Source organism: Schistocerca cancellata, chromosome 3, assembly GCF_023864275.1.
Source record: "Schistocerca cancellata isolate TAMUIC-IGC-003103 chromosome 3, iqSchCanc2.1, whole genome shotgun sequence".
Lineage (NCBI taxonomy): Eukaryota > Metazoa > Arthropoda > Insecta > Orthoptera > Acrididae > Schistocerca > Schistocerca cancellata.
The window spans coordinates 400,459,573-400,481,645 of record NC_064628.1 but is presented as its reverse complement, the minus strand read 5'-3'; the positions used below and the strand labels follow the sequence as shown (position 1 = coordinate 400,481,645).

The window sequence follows — 22,073 nt, the reverse complement described above, 5'->3', positions numbered from 1 at the left end:
AGTCGCATAGTGCTCAGAGCCATTTGAACCGACCATTCGCCTTTCCTACCGATGTCCTCACGTGTTCGTTCCATTTCATATCGCTTTGCAACGTTACGACCATATATTTAAACAACGTGACTGTGTCAAGCAGGACACTAATAATGCTGTATTTAAATATTAGGGTATTGTTTTTTCCTACTCATCCGCATTAATTTCATTTATCTACATTTAGATATAGCTTCCATTTAACACACCAAATAGGAACGTTGTCTAAGTCATCTTGTACTCTCATACAGTCACTCAACTTAGATACCTTACCGTAACCACAGCATCACCAGCAAACAACTGCAGACTGCTGCGCACTCTATACATCAAATCATTTATGTATATAAGGAACAGCACCGGTCCTGTCACACTTCCCTGGGGATTCCTGATAGTACCACTGTCTCTGATGAGTATTCGCCGTCGAGGACAACATACTGGATTCTACTACATAAGAAGTCTTCGAACCACTGTTTCATATGCTCGTACCATCTTAAATAGCCTGCAATGGGTCACAGTGTCAAATGCTTTCCGGAAATCGCACGAACGAAGCTTTCTAAAACCATACTGATTCGAAGATATAAGCTTCTCGGTGTCAAACATTTATGATATTTGAACTGGGAATATATTCAAGGATCCTGCAGCAGACCGATGTTAGGGATATCGATTTGTAATTTTGCGGTTCCGTTTTTTTGCCCTTCATATACACAAGACTGACCTGCTCTTTTTTCCAGTCTTTTGGAACTTTGCTCTGGGCTAGAGTCTCACGATAAATGCAAGCTAAGTAAGGGGCCGATGCTAGAGTACTCTTTGAAAAACGAAATTAGGATTCCATCCGGACCTGGTGACTTATCTGGTTTCAACTCCTTCAGTTGTTGCTTTACGCCAGGGATGCTTATTAGTACGTTGTCCATACGGGAGTCTGTTCGATGGTCAAATGAAGGCAGGTTTGTATGATTCTCCAGCATGAAAAATTTCTTAAACATGAAATTCGAAACTTCGGCTTTCGTTTAGGTGTCTTCTACTGCCGCACTAAGCTGGTCAATAAGTGAGTGGATGGAAGCCTTAGATCCACTTAGGGATTTTACGTAGGACCAGAATTATCTCGCGTTCTCTGTCAGATCTTTTGCTAAGGTATGACGGTGGTAGTTGTTATATGCTTCGGGCATAGATTTCTTCGTAGATACACAAATCTCTACCATTCGCTGCTTGTCGTCATTTGCGGGTTGTCTTTTGAACCGAGAGTGCAACAGCCTCTGCTTCCTCAGCATTTTCTGGATCTCGTTATTAGACAATGGTGGGTCTTTTCCATCCTTTATCCACTTACTAGGCACATAACTCGTCCAGACCATGATTTACAATCTGCTCAAGCTTTGCCCATAACTCCTCTACGTTCATTTTACCGGAACTAAGTGATGTCAGTTCACTGTCTAAGAACTATTTAGCGCAGCGAAGGGTCCACTGTGGACTGAAAACAGTGCAAGTAACTACTGTTTAGATAATTACCTAAAAAAATAAGTTATTATACTACACGTTTATAAGTCGGACTAAAAGGCATAAAAATAATCTCTGATAGTCCCATATACTGTGGATTTTTAACGCCACACAGGTAGTTCTGAAAATCTGTGATTTTGATTTTTTAATACCTATGAAAATACTTGACAAATTCACAATGAAAAACGTGGGGTGCATGCAGTGGCTTAGGATTTTCTTCTTACGTATAAATGATCTGCTACCACGTATCAAATGGTTCAAATAGCACTGAGCCCTGAAATCATCAGCCCCCTGGACTTAGAACTACTTAAACCTAACTAACATAAGGACATCACACACAACCATGCCCGAGGCAGGATTCGAAGCTGCGACCGTAGCAGCCGCGTGGTCCCGAACTGAAGCGCCTAGAACTGCTCCGGCACCGCGGCCGGCTTATCAGATTTTCCATTGGGACGTAAACAATGGTTGAATTATTCGAACATTATATGCAAATGGAGCAAATGGGGCATCTATACTTTTTATGTGCATCTGCGTAAAAGATTCATTCTGGATGACAGCTTCCGATTTTCAGGCTACAGTTTACGCCCCGTTAAAACTTTTTTCGGTTCATAAAGGGGTTGGTACAGCGATATGAAGAAATAAGAAGTATTGGTTACAGTGTTAAAATTTTTTGCTGTTTCCCAATGACGCCTTTAATGTTTATTTTGGCATTTTCGGACTGGCTGGTATTTCGTAGCGGTAGATATATGGAATAAATGAAGGTAAATGTCAGTTGTCAAAGCTTTAAAATCGCTCCGCGGTGTCCCTATTACGTCATACGTCATGTTTCGCAGTGCAGTACAAACCAAACGGGATCACACCTACAGTAAAACTTTACATCACAAACATGCTAGAAGCGTACCGTATGTACAGTGTTTTTACAGCTTTGACAAGGAGCGTAGCTTAGTTCCAGTAAGATGGACGTAGAGGAGTTATGGGCAAAGTATAAGCAGATTGTAAATCGTGGCCTGGAGAGTTATGTACCTAGTAAGTGCATAAAGAATGGAAAAAAACCCGCCATGGTTTAATAACGAGAGTCCTCAAATGCTGAGGAAGAGGGGCTGTTGCACTCTCGGTTCAAAAGAGAACGCGCAAAGCTAAGCAAAGGTTATCACGGTCGCACTAGAACTTCATTTATGTCTCGAACTCCAGCATGTGACCAGATGAGATGAAATGCAGATGCCAACCAGAAAAAAAATGAAGAACTGCAAGTAATCTCTTATTTATTTGAAAAAAAGAGAGACGTGAACTGTTTTATAATCTACAACTAACACAAATCAAAACAAAACTGTATCATTCTAGATCCCACTGAAGATGCCTTAAAGTGGAAAAGGCGAAACGCGTCTGGGACAAATAAAACACAGCGCAGCAAGAAAAGGCGAGTTTTGTTCACAAAACAAATATTACTGATGATTAGTTTCTTTGTTTAAATGTACAGACATGGAAGCAACCCAAAAAATGTTTATGTCTGATTTAATTAACTTTATCAAGACAACACATATCGTGAACACTCTCTTCACCATATTTTGCCCCAGACATGTTTTCTGAGGATGGCCAATACATGACCGAAACCATTCACGGTTTAAACCTTGTTACAGCGATTGTCTCTAGAAGAAATGAGTAAGAATTGTACAACAAGTGCCAAGCGGCTTCTTTCCTATTTCCAGCAAGTCCCTGTTATTTTTACTGGTAGGAATCTTCTGTATGCTTGTGCCCTCATCCTTTATTTATAGAACCTTTGGATTTCGTATATTACCAGCCCACTTCCTTTTCAGCAATCTTCTGCAGCACCATATTTCAGATTCTTACACTTCCTTCTATTTCTAATTTATTATGCTAAATGTTTCACTACCATTCAGTGCTAAACAAAAAAATTATTAGATCTCTCCTTTATTGCGTATGCCTTGTTTTTATCTGGTTTTATGGACTGGATGAATTGTTTCACATTGTATATTCCGTCATCCTCATAGAGATGATAACAGTAAGTATAAGGTGGCACCTACTTCGTTGATTTTAATAACGGGCGTTTTCCGTTTTTCCTACTAATGGAGAGAATGCGGCAAATCTTTGCCCGATTGCCCAGAAACTTCTCTCAGTGGAAGAGCGGTCAAAATAATAGAACACGTGTCTCCGCTTATCTCTAGCTTCCTGACCGTTGCTGAAAAAACGCCGGTCAAAGTTTTCTAGGTATTTTCATTTTACTCTATGTGCCTTTTACCGCCCCATATGTCAGACGAAATGGTGGCTCCGTGGTTAGTGTCCAGGTTTTATAATCTTGCACCACGTGTTCGAAATCCGATTATTACTTGTATTATTGTTTTTCATTTATATGGTTCAAATGGCTCTGAGCACTATGGGACTCAACATCTTAGGTCATAAGTCTCCTAGAACTTAGAACTACTTACGCCTAACTAACCTAAGGACATCACACACACCCATGCCCGAGGCAGGATTCGAACCTGCGACCGTAGCAGTCCCGCGGTTCCGGACTGCAGCGCCAGAACCTCACGGCCACCGCGGCCGGCTTTCATTTATATACCCATGTCTGTAGAAGATTAATGCATGAATGTTTTCCACTGTATATTGATATCATGTTGTCCTTATTCGTCTACTAATTGTATGTGAGATGAAGGAATTAAAAAAAAAAGAGAAGACTGTTTGAAATTCTTTTCGCTGAAATTCCTGTAGTTATCTTGATTCATAATCATCGGAAACGCGCGGAATCTTCACCAATATTAACGACGTTTCTTTTCCGAGTGGGAGTCATATGGAGATATGTCACTGTAGCAAACCCGCCTTGGTGCGATGCTCATGGTGTTCTGAATATCTATGTTTCGGATGTTTCTGCGATCGGATTCATCCGAGGGACTGCACCAAATCATCTTGAAGAATAAACGTATGAATAAAATATAAGAATTAACATAAGAATTGATATGAGACTGAATTATCAGAATATAAGGATGTAAACAGACTGTAACCCCTCAATATACCATACACACAAATATTATATAGTAAATGTATGGCTCTTATTATGGATACCAGTTACAATTTTGCAATTAATATAGCGCCATTTTATCTCCTAATTTGTAAGAAGCATTTGTGTAGTAATCTTCTGCAGACATGGCTAGATAAATGAAACAACAAAAATGAATTTAAATAAATAAAAACAGTAATTGGATTTCAAACACGGGCCGCAAAAATAAGAAGCCGCAACAGGAACCATTGAACTACCATCTGGCCTTTGATCTCACGCGGTGAAAGGTGCATAAAGTACATCGGAAATAGCTCGAAAACTTTGCTTGACGTTTTTTTCAGAATCGGTCGGGTATCTACGGGTAAGCCGAGACACTTGTTCGCTCATTTCGACTCCTCTTCCACTGAGCGAAATTCCTGGGAAATCGGGTTATGGCACTTGCCGTGTTCGCTCCTAAGAATAAGACTTTGTAAAAGAAATATATTTTGAAACTGAAAAAACGAGAGGAATATGTTTTGAAATTGTAAGTTCATTGTTGAAATTTATGACATAAGAGAGTTATAAATTAGTGAGTAATTAAAATGTTACCATATACTTACATTCCTTTTTGCCTTCACTTTGCCAGTCAAACTCTCCGTTTTCAACCAATTCCATGAAACTGTTCTTCTTTTTGAAGTACATTGCTAAGTCAGTCGAAATTATGGCATTTTCGACTGTCTTCATTACATATCGATAGTCCTCAGGTGACAAGGACTGTCAAGACAGAGAAAGAATTTCAGAAATCGGAAGTATTGTTTGAGACTCACATCATGTAATGTGGCGAAATGTGATTCCCTTTAAGATGTTGTCACTAATTAATGTGAATCATTTTGTACATATTCACAAAATTATAAAATCTAGTACCATACGATATCTTCTATTTTTTGCTTCTACTTTCACCATTTTTCACACAGCTAATTTTCCTCTCCACTGCATTGTGATCTTCACATGTCACGAAAACTGTTGTCAAGGTAGACATCTATAATGTCATTAAGAGCGTCAGCTCTTTTTGAAATATTGTTACCTGAAATATGTTGTTGCCCTCGCTATTGAGAATCATGACACACTGGTCAAAATGGTGGTGCTCCATGGTACTCGTACTGTACAGAATTGCCAGCGGTGACTCAGTCTTCGTTTGAAATGCATTGTTTGTTCCTCTGTGGTCCAAGTCGTGGCACAAACATGCCACCAGCAGACCTAATACCTAGGAAAGAGACAAGTCGACAGGTTAAATGCTTAAAACAGTTTACGATTTCACGTGCAATAAAATTATACATAAACGTACACTTTAATCACTATATCTATTTTTGATTGCGAACTCCAGCTGCGATATAAATTGGCGATTTATTTGTATTAATAAACGGATAACCCGGCGCATATTCAGCCAAGCCCTGTCAAAAACTGTTCTGAAAAACTACTGCAGATATACGTCTAGGACGTGTTTTATTAGATTCACAAGACCAAGAGCGACAAAATAAATAGAAATCGTGTTTTACTTTATCCTCGTACAGTTTTGAGATGGCTTCATATTAGCGAAGTTGCTAAGTTTCAGGCAAAATATTTTATTAGCCGTTACTCCGCAACTAAACATTTGCGTAGCTATGTTTGTATGAACTTTTTTCTTTAGTTTTACTTGCAGAACAACATATTAAAATATTTGCATATCTTCGTGAATCACCCTGTATATGAAGTCTCCACACTCTTCATTCAATGCCGGCCGGAGTGGCCGAGCGGCTCTAGGTGCTACATTCTGGACCGCGCGACCGCTACGGTCGCTGGTTCGAATCCTGCCTCGGGCATGGATGTGTGTGATGTCCTTCGGTTAGTTAGGTTTAAGTAGTTCTACGTTCTAGGAGACTGATGACCTCAGAAGTCCCCTAGTGCTCAGAGCCATTTTTTATTCATTCATTACCACTGAAAATGGTTGCAACTGAAAATGGAATAAATGGTGCTACTTAAGAAATTATACTATTTAAACCACCAATTTCTTCACGTGCTTCATGCATGCAAATTTAGCACAAAATGCTTTTTGGTGAACAGTACGATGGATCCCACCTGTCGAGCGTTGTAAGGTTCTGCTCTTTCATTGTCATCATATAAGTTTAAATTATTCCTGTGTGGTACTATAATATGTTTTCGTAGCAAATAAGCTGAACCCGTCCCTTATGCAAATCGAGAATTGTCATCTCTCTCTTCTGTCATTCCCATTCATTTTAAAGGATTGTGACGACATATCGCTGGCTGCCTCTTTTTGCACACTCAGCCACTGGACCTGTGAACGTCCTTCATACCACAAATAAAACAGCGAAGGGTAAACAGCGCTGACTCCACGATTCTGCCGAACTCATAGAGCTGTGCCGACCGCAAAACGCTGCACCGCAGTGCTAAATCAAATGTGGCGCTGTTCCGGGTATTTCCGAGAATGACCGAGCAAAGCTAAGTCACAGGCTGGACCTCGCTCTACACGTGGCCTGCAGTATGTGGCACGTGTGACGTTTGGCTCGCCGTGGCCTGAAATCGAATGGCCGTAATGCCCTGTGAAGGCTCTGCTTATTTCATCTGACCAATAAGGTAATAGGGGCGTTTAACAACCAAATCTGATCGTGGCTGTTTGCTCACCGGCTCGCCTGCTTTCACCCTTCGATTTTGGGAGCTCGGCTTTGCATTGCGATTAGGGCCTGTTTCATCAGCTGTAGATGTACTTGCTTCTTGTTGTGTGATATCGGCGGAAGAGTGTAATTTTGAACACTCACTAGTTGGTTAACTCCGGCAGTTTGATATTGTGTATTTACTGAGTTTAATAATTTCGGCCTATCAGATATAACTATTACAGTTGGGAATTGCTTATGTTGGATCCATTGTGTGAAAATATTGTAGGGAATGCGAATCAAATGCTACGTATTTTGGGGAGAACACATGGAAAGTGCAACAAATTCACCAAAGAAACAGATTAAACTGCTCTTGTTCACTCCTTCCAGATTAATTGCTGTACGATATGGGATCATTAGTGGGTTGGATCAGCATAAGAAAAGAAAAAAAAACAAAGAAGGGTTTTCTGATTTTATGTTATCACAAAACAGAAGACAGAGTTTTAGGGTATGATAAGCGATTTAGGACGGCAATCATTAACAAAGGCCGCGCGGAGTGGCCGCTTGCTTAAAGGGGCCTGGTCAGGAATTGCGCGGCCCGTCCCACTGGAGGTTCGAGTCCTCCCTCGGGCATGGGTGTGTGTTGTCCTCAGCATAAGTTAGATTAAGTAGTGTGTAAGTCTAGGGACCGATGGTCTCAGCAGTTTGGTCCCTTAGGAACTGCCGGCCGAGGTGGCTGAGCGGTTCTAGGCGCTTCAGTCTGGAACCGCGCGACCGCTACGGTCGCAGGTTCGAATCCTTCCTCGGGCATGGATGTGTGTGATGTCCTTAGGTTGGTTAGGTTTAAGTAGTTCTAAGTTCTAGGGGACTGATGACCTCAGAAGTTAAGTCCCATAGTGCTCAGAGCCATTTTGAACCTTAGGAACTCACACACATTTAAACATTAACACATTGGTACACAAAACGGGTTGGAACACTGTTGTAGAAACAACGAAACAAACATGCCAAATTTAAACAGACTCAAAATCCCAAAGATTGGCAATCTTTTACAGAAGTTAGAAATTTAGCATGGACTTCAATGCGAGATGCTTACAACAGCTTCCACAACGAAACTTTGTCTCGAAACATGGCAGAAAATCCTAAGAGATTCTGGTCGTATGTGAAGTATGTTAGCGGCAACAAACAGTCAATGCCTTCTCTGCGCGATAGCAATGTAGATACTATCGAAGACAGTGCTGCCAAAGCAGAGTTACTAAACACAGCCTTCGAAATGTCTTCACAAAAGAAGACGAAGTAAATATTCCAGAATTCGAATCGAGAACAGCTGCAAACATGAGTAACGTAGAAGTAAATATCCTCGGAGTGGTGAAGCAACTTGAATCACTTAATAAAAGCAAGTCTTCTGGTCCAGACTGTATACCAATTAGGTTTCTCTCGGAGTATGCCGATGCATTAGCTCCATACTTAACAATCATATACAACCGTTCGTTCGACGAAAGATCCGTAGCCAAAGACTGAAAAGTTGCACAGGTCACACCAATATTCAAGAAACGTAGTAGGAGTAATCCACTAAATTACAGGGCCATAACGTTAACATCGATATGCAGCAGGATTTTGGAACATATATTGTGTTCAAACATTATGAATTATCTTAAAGACAACGGTTTATTGACACACAGTCAACATGGGTTTAAAAAACATCATTCTTGTGAAACACAACTAGCTCTTTATTCACATGAAGTGTTGAGTGCTATTGACAAGGGATTTCAGATCGATTCCATATTTCTGGATTTCCGCAAGGCTTTTGACACTGAACCATACAAGCGGCTCGTAGTGAAATTGCGAGCTTATGGAATATCATCTCAGTTATGTGACTGGACTTGTGATTTCCTGTCAGAGAGGTCACAGTTCTTAGTAATTGACGGAAAGTCATCGAGTAAAACAGAAGTGGTTTCTGGTGTTCCCAAAGGTAGTGTTATAGGCCATTTGCTGTTCCTTATCTATATAAACGATTTGGGAGACAATCTGAGCAGCCATCTTAGGTTGTTTGCAGATGACGCTGTCGTTTATCGACCAATAAAGCCATCAGAAGATCAAAACAAACTACAAAACGATTTAGAAAAGGTATCTGAATGGTGGGAAAATTGGCAGTTGACCCTAAATAACGAGAAGTGTGAGGTCATCCACGTGAGTGCTAACAGGAATTCGTTAAACTTCGGTTACACGATAAATCAGTCTAATCTAAAAGTCGTAAATTCAGCTAAATACCTAGTAATACAATTACGAACAACTTAAATTGGGAGGAACACATAGAAAATGTTGTGGGGAAGGCTAACCAAAGACTGCGTTTTATTAGCAGGACACTTAGAAAATGTAACAGATCTACTAAGGAGACTGCCTCAACTATGCTTGTCCTTCCTCTTTTAGAATACTGCTGTGCGGTGTGGGATCCTTACCTGATAGGATTGATGGAGTACATCGGAAAAGTTCAAAGAAGGGCTTCACATTTTGTATTATTGTGAAATATGGGACAGAGTGTCACAGAAATGATACAGGATTTGGGATGGACATCATTAAGAGAAAGGCGTTTTTCGTTGCGACGGAATCTTCTCACGAAATTCCAATCACCAACTTTATCCTCCAAATGCGAAAATATTTTGTTGATACCGACCTTCATAGGGAGATACGATCACCACGATAAAATAAGGGAAATCAGAGGTCGTACGGAAAGAAATAGGTGTTCATTCCTTCTGTGCGTTATGCGAGATTTGAATAATAGAGAATTGTGAAGGTGGTGTGATGAACCTTTTTTTCCCTTTATTGTTATTTTAACACCTTACATAAGGTGGGCTGGCAGCAGCATATTACGCTGCTCTTCAGCCTCAAGTTGTACAATGAAAATGCAAAGGAGACACAGAAGATACAATACAAAGCGGTGGGCAAAAATACCGTTGACACAGAAACAAAGAACACGAAGCCGTTCACACTCGACGAAAAAAAAAAAATCACTAAAAACTGTCGGCACGGCGCAAAAACACTGACGACTTCGATGGCACAGGTGAACAAATGGTTCAAATGGCTCTGAGCACTATGGGACTTAACATCTATGGTCATCAGTCCCCTAGAACTTAGAACTACTTAAACCTAACTAACCTAAGGACATCACACAACACCGAGCCATCACGAGGCAGAGAAAATCCCTGACCCTGCCGGGAATCGAACCCGGGAACCCGGGCGCGGGAAGCGAGAACGCTACCGCACGACCACGAGCTGCGGGCACACAGGTGAACGAAGGAGCGTGACGGCGAAGAACACTAAACACTAAACACGATGGCACACCAACTGATGGCGATGATCTCCGACGCGCGAATGTCTACTTAGCGTGTGCGAGTCCAGGGGAACTGCCAAGAGGGGAGGAAGGTGGTGGGGGTGGGAGAGGGGAGAGCAGGGATGCCAATGGCAGAGGGGATGGTGGGAGGAATGAAGGTAAGGGGGGTAGGGGAAGCCCGGGGGAGGAGGGGGGAGAGAGGGAGGAGGGTGAGAAAGGGGAGAGAAGGGAGAGAGGGTACCCATAGGAACAAACACAGGAAGAGGGAGGGAAGATCAAAGCTGGTAGGAGGGGTAGATGGAGGGGAGGTGGGCATCATCAGGGAGGGGGAGCTGGCGGAAGCCATCTTGGGAGAGGGTACGGAGAGTGGAGAGATGGAGAGCAGGTGGGACGTGGAAATACAGGCGCGGCAGCGGACGGGGGTGGGAGAGGATGGGAGAGACCAGCGAGTGAGGAGGATCGAGTTTGCGGGAGTTGTAGAGGATCGGTATCCGTTCGAGGAAAAGGAGGAGGTGGGGGAACGGAATAAGGTCGTACAGGAGCCGTGTGGGGGAGGGGAGACGGATACGATAGGCAGGGCGAAGAGCATGGCGTGTTCGATGAACCCTCTGCCAGGCACTTAAATGTGATTTGCAGAGTATCCATGTAGATGTAGATGATGTAGATCTAGAAAGTATTTTTGCCTATTAAGGTGAAACATTTCCCAATATTTCAATCAATAACTTTTTCCTCCGAATGCCACCATATTTTGTAGTGTCCCACTAATATGGATAGGAATGACCACAGCGATAAGACGAGAGAAATCAGTGCTGAGACGGAAATATTTTGATGTTCACGCCTCCTCCACGCTGTTCGGGAGTGTGCCGGTAGAGACGTAGTTCTCTGCAGAGCCACCAGGTGGACAGGGCAGGCAGTCGGCGGTTGGCAGCCGCAGCCGCAGCCGCAGCGGCCACTCACCTCGAGGTCGGTCATGAAGCGCTCCATCTTGCCCGTCTTGAGCATCGCGAACATGGTCTGCGCCACGTTGAGGGCGTGCCTCCAGTTGTGGTACTTGACGGGCCGGTAGTTCTTCTTCACGCTCAGGATCCACCGGCACAGCACCTGCGGCACACACGTCCACTGCTTCAGCGGCTGCCCACAGTAACTGCTGTCGGACATTCGTGATTTTACAAGAGTAAAAGCATTGCAAGCTTAGGTTCGAGGTGCAGCGAAACACAAGTTGCGCGCTATCACTTTGAACTCTGCCGGCTGTACGATGCGTGGTACAGAATATAGCTGATCTGATAAGTTCACTATAATACTATTTTTGTCTACAGGAAACTACGAAGTGTTTCTTTATTTTTACTTGTCGCTTTAACATCGCGGAAATCTGGCGAGCAGTGAGGGCTATACTTGCCGAGGCTCAGGCTTACCACGTCACCGGATAAAGGCCCAAATGGTCGATTGCCCTCCACGGCTACAAGCAAGAAGCCTGGAGCCGTACCATGGCTCCTGCGGCAGTCATGATCTTACAGTGAAATAAGTGAATGAATAACAAATGCCTTGTCTATGTTTGAAAATGTATTTAGTGCCCTCTTGGCAACGCCCAAAAGTTCACATTTATGGTACGAGTTAAGACACTTAATTACAAGGCAAACGTCTGTATATCGTTAGCGAGAATAAACCAAGTTAAAGTGTTTTCTGGGGAATGACGTGTACCCGTTTAGAGGATAGCGAAGAGCTACAAACTATATGTTAATGACAAAGTACGCTGTCCAGTTTTCTAGGAATTAATCTTACGTAGTACTAATGTTGAAAAACGCTATTTTCAAGTGTGACTCCTAGTATAGAAGGCAATGAGGGTTTGCTGAATGTTTGTTTAAGCAGCATCGCTGGTTGCCTGAGTAACATAGTGGATCAGTAACTGAATTTTACGACGAATTCTGAAAGTGATCGTAGAAAACAATCTTTTTTACCTTATTCTTTCTCTAATGAGGTGAGCCTGGGGATATACAAGAAATGCATGAGATACAGGCAACGGAATTATTTACTGAAAATCGAAGTTCGATACACTTGTGATTTTGACGTAGGTTCCGGCGTGAAAGAGCAGTTGACATCAAAGTTAAATTTATTAACCTGAATAACGACAAGAGCATCAAGCGTTAAAAGCAGCTGTAGTGTTTATGGGACAGCACACGGTCAAAAAATCGTAGAATATATTCTTCATCAACTTTTAATATTCGATAAGTACTCGTTAGACAGAAAATATGACGTTTGCTATTACAGGTGACATTTTAAAATGAGGTGGTCATTAATTTTTCTGGTATTTAAACTGTACTTTCTTCATAATTAGAATAGAAACGTCCAAGAAATAGACTTACAGAATGAATCTTACAATTTGTAGTGGAATTGGCAATGTTTTCACACTTCCTGGAAGATTAAAACAGAATTCTGGAACCTGAGTCGAACCTGGAACATTTGCTTTTCGCTGGTAAGTGCTTTATCGACTGAGCTATCGAGACGTGGACCACGATTGGTGGCTACAGCTTCAGTTTGTCAGCACCTGTTCGCCTACTTACTAAACTCCATAGGAATTCTCCAGCATACCTTGCGGAAGTAGCACTCTTGAAAGAAGCGACCCCTAGACTGTCACTAAGCCATTTCTTCCAGGAGTCTAGTTTGTCAGGCTATGCGGGAGACATGCGTGAAGTTTGGAAGGTAGCGGATGAGGTTCCGGCGGAAGTAAATCTGTGTGGGTCGGTCGTGAGTCGTGCTTTGGTAGCTCACAAGGGAACATCCCCATCGCACCCCCCTCAGATTTAGTTATAAGTTGGCACAGTGGATAGGCCTTGAAAAACTGAACACAGATCAATCGAGAAAATAGGAAGAAGTTGTGTGGAACTATGAAAAAATAAGCAAAATATACAAACTGAGTAGTCCATGCGTAAGATAGGCAATATTAAGGGCAATGTGAGGTGAGGAGCTCCGTGGTCCTGTGGTTAGCGTGAACAGCTGCGGAACGAGAGGTCCTTGGTTCAAATTTTCCCTCGACCGAAAATTTTAACTTTTTATTTTCAGTTATGTGAAAAACTCTTATGTTTTCATCACTTTTTTTGGAGTGATTATTACATCCACAAGAAAACCTAAATTGGGCAAGGTAGAAGAAACTTTTCACCCATTCGCCAAGTGTACTAGTTAGGTGGGTCGACAACATATTCCTGTCATGTGACGCACATGCTGTCACCAGTGTCATATACAAAATATCAGACGTGTTTTCCTGTGGAGGAATTGGTTGACCTATGACCTTGCGATCAAATGTTTTCGGTTCCCATTGGAGAGGCACGTTCTTTCGTCAACTAATCACATGGTTTTGCAGTGCGGTCGCAAAACACAGACACTAAACTTATTACAGTGAACAGAGACGTCAATGAACGAACGGACAGATCATAACTTTGCGAAAATAAAGAAAGCAAAATTTTCAGTGGAGGGCAGATTTGAACCAAGGACCTCTCATTCCGCAGCTGTTCACGCTAACCACGGGACCATGGCGCTCCTCGCCTAACATTGCCCTTAATATTGCCTATCTTATGCATGGACAACCACGGGACCACGGCGCTCCTCACCTCACATTGCCCTTAATATTGCCTATCTTACGCATGGACGACCCAGTTTGTATATTTTGCTTATTTTTACATAGTTCCACACAACTTCTTCCTGTTTTCTCGATTGATCTGTGTTCAGTTTTTCAAGGCCTATCCATTGTGCCAACTTATAACTAAATCTGAGGGGGGTGCGATGGGGATGTTCCCTTGTCAGTAGCGAAAGTGTACTGACCTAGAAAAGCAAACTTTCGGAGTTCGACTCCTGTTCCAGAATTCAATTTTGATCAGTAAGTAAGTTGCATGAGGTATGTGGCAGTTTTAATACCTTACGACAACAAAATACAGTATTCTGTTTTGCTCATTGTTTACCAACTGTATGATGGTAACTAAACATGAGTGGCTAGTATTTGTTCGTGTATCTATCTGCCATGGGGTATTGCCGAACGACTGCTTCTTAGGATCAGAACTGTGTTCCTATACTGTGACAAGTTTAATCGAAATAGATGACCCCATTGACGACGTACGAGCGGTTTATCATGAATGTGCCATTGAGTTCTGCTATAAAATGGCTTTATAGGATTTACAACAAAAAAAGGAAAAAACCAGCACCGCCGACGCTGCGAATTTCTGTACTGACTCGGTACTCTGTCCTCTGTGAAAGTAAGGAGGAATTACAGGATTAGTTGAATGGAACGAACGGCCTACTGAGCATAAAATGCTGACAAAGTAAGGCAAAGGAAGGGGAAGGTAATGGACAATAGAAAAAATAGCCACAAACTTGACATTGAAATTGAGGACCATCTAGTAAACAAACCGAAATGATTTCTATACCTCGGAAGAAAACTACATACACACACACACACACACACACACACACACACACACACACACACACACAAAACCCAGTGCACCACGAAGGAATTATTCGAATGATACGGCAATGGGTAGACATGATTTACATGTACAGACAAACAAATGATTAAAATTTCATAAAAATAGAATGATTTAATCACGAAAAAGAGATTCATGAATTCAGAAAGTGAGTAAAGCGCTGGTGCACCTCTGGCCCTTACTCAGACAGTATTCGAGTAGGCATTGACTGTAAGAGTTGTTGGATGTCCTCCTGAAGGGTATCGTGAAAAATTATGTCCAATTGGGACATCAGATAATCCTGAGCAGCTTGGAGGTCGCTACCCATAATGCTCCAAACGTTCTTAATTGGGTAGAGATTCGGCGACATTGCCGGCTGAGATATGGTTTGACAAGCACGAAGAAATGTAAGCCCAGGATGGCTTGCCATGAGGGGCAACAAAACGGGGCGTAGAATATCGTCTACGTGCCGCTGTTCTGTAAGGATGCAGCGGATGACAACTAAAAAGAAATGAAATGGAATGGCGTCCCAGATCGTCACTCCAAGTGGTCAGGTTGGTAACCCACTGCTGTCCGGGGTGTCTTCAGACATGTCTTCGCTGGTCGTTGGGCCTCACTTCAAAGTGGAACTTATCACTGAAGACTATTCTAGTCCAGTCAATGAGATTCCAGGCTGGAGGCGTGTCTGGAGACGCACTGGACAGAGGTGGGACATGACTCGACAGTCACCCGCAGTACGACCCGGCGACCAGGAGTGATGGTCTGGGATGCCATTTCATTCCATAGCAGGAGCCCATTGGTTGTCATCCACGTCACCTTTACAGAACAGCGGTACATCGACCATATTCTACGCCCCGTTCTGTCACTATTCAGCGAAAAACCATCCTGAGTTTACATTTCAGCAAGATAATGCCTGTTCGCACAGGGCGACCGTTTCTACTGCTTGTGTTCGTGCTTGCCAAGTCCTTCTTTGGCCAACAAGGTCACCGGGTCTCTCCCCAACTGAGCACGTTTGGAGCATTATGTGCAGGGCCCTTCAATCAACTCAAGATTTTGACAATCTGATGCGCATATTGGACAAAATTCTGCACGGTATCCCTCAGAAGGACATCACTCAATGCAAAGCCGAATAACTGCTTGCATGAGTGCTAGATGTGAACCAACACGTTGTTGACTTCCTCAATTTGTGAACCAACTTCTCTTGAATAAATCATCCAATTTTTATGAAATTGTAATCATTTGTTTGTCTGTACATATATATCTCATCTACCGTTTTCCCTACCCTTAGGACAATTCCTTAGTGGTGCATCTTTTTTTTGTCTTAGGGTGTAAAATATATGACGGATGAGAGCACTCATCACCAGAAAGTCGTCGGCTAATGTCAAGCATGTGTCTTAATTTGAAAAGGAAATACACTCATGCTCTTAAATTAAGGATAATTGCAGAATTTGGTGCCACACAACATGGCACTACACAAAACTGGCGCTAACAGCATAGGCACACAGGGAAAAAACACGACACAGATCTTTAAGTTCACGCCATTGGTGGTAAGTTGAGAAAACCGTCCCGAAACACATGTGCTACAAAACGCCACGGTTTTCTGCGCATGTACCCCGACATCAATATGGGATATGATCACCATGCACACGTACACAGGCCGCACAACGGGTTGGCATACTCTGGATCAGGTGGTCGAGCAGGTGCTGGGGAATATCCTCCCATTCTTGCACCAGTGCCTGTCGGAGCTCCTGAAGTGGCGTAAGGTTTTGAAGAAGTGCAGCGATACGTCGACCGAGAGCATCCTAGACGTGCTCGATGGGATTTAGGTCTGGAGAACAGGCAAGCCACTCCATTCGCCTGATAGCTTCTGTTTCAAGGTACTCCTCCATGATGGCAGCTCGGTGGGGCCGTCCGTTATCATCCATCAGGAGGAATGTGGGACCCACTACACCCCTGAAATGGCAGACGTACTGGTGCAAAATGACGTCTCAATACACCTGACCTGTCACAGTTCCTCTGTCGAAGACATGCAGGAGTGTATGTACACCAATCATAATACCAACCCACACCATTAAACAACGACCTCCATAGAGGTCCCTTTCAAGGACATTAAAGGGGCTGGTATCTGGTTCCTGGTTCACGCCAGATGAAAACCCGGCGAGAGTCACTGTTCAGACTATACCTGGACTCGTCCGTGAACATAACCTGCGACAACTGTTCCAATGACTATATACTGTGTTGCTGACACCAGGTTTTACGGGGTCTCCTGTGACCAGGGGTCAGTGGAATGCACCTTGCAGGTCTCCGGGCGAATAAATGTCTGTTCAGTCGTCTATAGACTGTGTGTCTGGAGACAACTGTTCCAGTGGCTACGGTAAGGTCCCGAGCAAGGCTACCTCCAGTACTCCGTGGCCGTCTGCGAGCACTGATGGTGAGATATCGGTCTTCTTGTGGTGTTGTACACAGTGGACGTCCCGTACTGTAGTGCCTGGACACGTTTCCTGTCTGCTTGAATCGTTGACATAATCTTGAGATCACACTTTGTGTCACCATTAGCAAGTCTGAAAACGTCTGCACAATTAATCTAATCTAATCTAATGTAATCTTACTCGCTGCACCGTACTCTGACATGCACCAACACACCTCTGTGTATGTGGACTGTTGCCAGCGCCACCGTGCGACGACCGCAGGTCAAATGTACCGCATGGTCATACCCGAGGCGATTTAAACCCGCAAACCGCCCACCAGAGCGTTGTTTCAACATGTATCAGCATTATCCTTAATTTATGAGCATGCGTGTATATGAGATGTACATTTGAGCACAGCTTCATAGTGAATCGGGAGCTCTGGAAAGTTCAGAAAAGAAGGGAGTGGATGGTGTGAGATGTGTTGTTACAGAAGACTACTGAGCGTCAAGTGGTGGTAACATTTTGTCGATGGGGGTGCAGAGTGACGTTTATCTCCGATGATGGTATGTTTCTTAGCCTTTGATTGCGACTGTTTCTGCCATCCCCGGTCCTCCTTTTGTTTGTTTCTCGTAGAGACTTACGCGAGCATTTTGTTATTAGGAATGAGATGTGGAAAGTCTGATTGCTGGAACATCTAAGATGTTTGCTTGATTGCCAACAACAATCGCGACAAGTCTATGCGCTCAGGAAAAATTGAAATACATGACAAGAAATTCATTATAAGGGTTCGAAATCTGTCCCTGGGACTGATTTATAGGTCAGAAAACTTACGGATTTAGGACTTCAGTTGCAAAAAAGTGATGACTGATACTTACAAAGCGATCACAGCTAAACGCCTGTGACGACTGGAGCACAATACGCAAATAGTAATCTTTAATTAGAGCCCGTCCGGTTAGCCGTGCAGTCTAATGCACGGCTTTCCGGATTGGGAAGGAGCGCCTGGCCCCCGGTACGAATCCACCTGGCGGACTTGTGTCGAGGTCCGGTGAGCTGGCCAGTCTGTGGATGGTTTTTAGGCGGTTTTCCATCTGCCTCGGCGGATGAGGGCTGGTTCCCCTTATTTCGCTTCAGCTACACTATGTCGGTGATCGCTGCGCAAACAAGTTCTCCACGTACGCATACACCACCATTACTCTTCCACGCAAACATAGGGGTTAAACTCGTCTGGTGTGAGACGTTCCCTGTGGGGGAGGGGGGGGGGGGGGTCACCGGGTGTGTGGGGAGGCCGAGGGGTGAAGTGCACTGCGGTAGTCGTCGTTGGGTTGTAGACCACTGCCGTTTCGGTGGGGACGGAGCCTCTCCGTCGTTTCTAGGTCCCCGGTTAACATACAATACAATACAATCTTTAATTAGCAGTTGCCAGATGATAAAAACTTACACAATGGTGACGGTGTAGCTCAATAAAGTTGATTAGACTCTGCAGCAAGCTACCGCAAAAACTATTTTCGGAAACCTAAAGAAGAGAGCAGGTGTGTCAGTACAACAGTCACCTGTATGGCTCCGAAGCGTTTCCTACACCTTTCGAAAGAGTGCAGCACTGTCCGCGGAAATTAACGTGAGTGGCGCCTTACCTCGGTCCAGTAGGCAACAGCGCGTGACAGCCGCGTCTAGAGTCGGCCAGAGGCACAGGCGGGAAGAACCAGCAGCGTCATGTGGGGTACTCACGTCGTAAGGGATGTGGAACTGCTTGACCAGGTTGCACTCCAGGAACATCCGCACCGTCGCTCTGCACGTGTCTTCGTCAGTCAGGTCGAAGTCGTTGAACTTGAAACTGCAACAGACGACGCCATCGTCACAATGATTGCTCTAATCCGCTGCCACAAAACAGTGTACCAGTAATTGCAGTGAGCGGTGGAAGTTTAACTTTTTCCTTAGTGACAACCGACAGCGATTAGTTACAATATTCTGGAATGTATGGTCGTTTTGTAAAGTGATTATTTGACATACGTTATTGTATTATACGTCCACTACTACTAATCGTTTAGCGTTCTGTAAAACATTACTGAAGTATTTTTTTATGTATTTTTTTGGATTATAATGACTTCGTGTGTACAGATGCAATGTAATATATTATGTAAAACCAGTAATGTTATTTATTATGTAGTGTTATTTCCAGGTATGCGTATGGAATTTCTTTGTAATTTTAGGGCCGCGCGTCGTAGCCGAGCGGTCAGAGGCGCCTTGTCACGGTCCGCGCGGCTACAACGTCCCCTCTCCCCCGTCGGAGGTTCGAGTCCTCCCTCGGACATGGGTGTGTGTGTTGTTCTTAGCGTAAGTTAGTTTAAGTTAGATTGAGTAGTGTGTAACCTTAGGGACCGATCAACTTATTAGTTTGGTCCCGTAAGACCTTACCTCTCAACCGGTGCACCACTACCAATTTACAGTAATCCTCGCACCCTCACATAGAAGATGCGACACAGAAATTCCTTTGGAATTCCCTACTACAGGCTCCCTTCCGTCGTATCACCAGGTGCCTAATACCACCCTCAGGACTCGAGTAGCTTGTAACCGATGTACCGCTGCCCGTTTTCTGTATTCCTCGTACCCACACACTGACGATTACTGTAATCCTCGCACAAACGGAGGATGCGACACAGAAATAGCTTCGCGACTGCCTACTACACGCTCCCAGCCGACGTCTCCCCAAGTGACTAATGCAGCCCTCACGACTCTAGTAGCTTGTACCGATGCCCCACTGGTCGCTTACTATAATCCTCGCACCCTCACTATGACGATGCGAAACATCAATTGTTTCTCTATTGCATGCTGCAGGTTCCTTGTCGACGTCTCTCCCAGAGGCTAATCCTACCATTAGGACTGTAGTAACTTGCAACCGATGCACTGCTGCCCATTTACTGTAATCCTCCCACCCTCACACTGACGATGCAACACAGAAAATTTTTGGCGATTGCATACTGCATACTCCCTGCCGACACCTCTCCAAGAAAGTAATGCCGCCATCAGGAATCTAGTAGCTTGTAATGGATCTACCGCAGTCCATTTACTGTAATCCTTGCACCCACTCACTGACGATGCTCCACGGAAATTCCGTAGCCCATACTACAGCTTCCTGCTAACGTAACTTTAAAAGACTGATATCGACTCTCAGCACCCTAGTAGATTGAAACCGATGTAAAGCTGCGTCTTTCTGGTAATTACCGCACACTCAAATTGCGAAACAGAAATTGCTTCGCGATTCCATACTACAGTCTCCCTGCCGACGTAACTCCAAGAGATTAACACCACACTTGTAACTCATGCACTGCTGCCACTTTAGAGTAATAGCCGCTCCCTCAAACTGACGACACGACACAGAAATTGCTTCGTGATGGCATACTACTGGCTCCCTACCGACGTATTTCCAAGTGACTATTACCAACCTGAGGTCTATAGTAGCTTGTAACTGATGCACTTCTGAAATTTTTGTAATTTTAGGAGCTTCAGCCCGTTAGGAAAATGGGTAACACTCATGTCACAACACTTCCTGCAAACGTGCCGCCATTTTGACGTCACACGCAATACTGACGACCGGAAGAGAGACTATGATAACCAAGACAGGAGACGCGACTAGGGGCTAGTGTAATGCTTCGTGCTTTCTGGAGTCGATATACGTGGGTTCGCATCTCGTCATATGCACATTCTGGGACATTTTTATGAATGTTGTACAAATATGCCCTGCAATGTTCGATGCTATTTGCATTCCGTCTGATTTGAGAACGAAAGATGAAATAAATATTTAGCTATTTCCGAGTATGTGGTTAGGCAGGAAACTAAGAGGACAATTTAAATTGCTGCGAGTGAAACGAAGAGCAGTAACATTCATATTCGTCATTGTCACAGCTTTCCCTGTTTGTCTACGAATGTGCTGCAATTTCCCAGTGTGTGGTTACGCGGGAACCTATGAGTACAACTTCAAATGCTGCGACTTAAACGAGGTGCTATAAAATTAAGATTCTTTCTTCTCACAAATACTGGGCTCTTTATTTCCGATGACGTGGCAAGCCGGCCGGTGTGGCCGAGCGGTACTAGGCGCTTCAGTCTGGAACGCGCGACCGCTACAGTCGCAGGTTCGAATCCTGCCTCGGGCATGGATGTATGTGATGTCCTTAGGTTAGTTAGGTTTAAGTAGTTCTAAGTTCTATGGACTGATGACCTCAGATGTTAAGTCCCATAGTGCTCAGAGCCATTTGAACCATTTTTGACGTGGCAGTATTCGTGTGTGTGGTTAGGCAGGAAACTAAGAGGACCGCTTACACATCTGCGAGAGAATCGAGGCGCAATAACTTTCATATTCTTCTCTGTCACAAAGCCGATAGCGGATCATGCGGTCGTCGATACTGCGATTGACTTCAAAATGATGTCACTTTTGCAGGAAGTGTTCTGAAACGTGTAACCATGGAGGCAAAAGAAGAGGGGAGGCGGCATGCCATCACACACTTGAAGCGATGTCCGCCATCTGAACTAGCCCAAAACATTAGGTTCCACGTGCATACTCCCATAGTTCACCGAGGTGACACTTCCTCGTGACGTCACTCTGTGTCGTATTACTAGAGCAAATACGCATTCAAGAACAGAAAAACGTTCGAAATTCCCTTCCTGACACTATGTTATTCATGTAAGCTCTATAACTGAAGCTATTTAAAACCGTTCTTGCGCGCACACGGTGGA

The 22,073-nt window shown here is 43.8% G+C and overlaps 1 protein-coding gene across 1 annotated transcript in view; it reads right to left on the bottom strand.

The window, feature by feature from the left end:
• Positions 1-22,073, bottom strand: part of LOC126176335 (cGMP-specific 3',5'-cyclic phosphodiesterase) — a gene marked incomplete at its 3' end in the record, with an annotated part of 587,168 nt that overhangs the window by 49,879 nt on the left and 515,216 nt on the right. Inside the window, exons 13-16 of the mRNA XM_049923487.1 lie at positions 19,071-19,176; positions 11,444-11,587; positions 5,595-5,774; positions 5,131-5,284 (exon numbers count right to left, since the gene is read on the bottom strand). Coding sequence (XP_049779444.1) covers positions 5,131-5,284; positions 5,595-5,774; positions 11,444-11,587; positions 19,071-19,176 — 584 coding nt within the window. The remainder of the gene's footprint in view (positions 1-5,130; positions 5,285-5,594; positions 5,775-11,443; positions 11,588-19,070; positions 19,177-22,073) is intronic.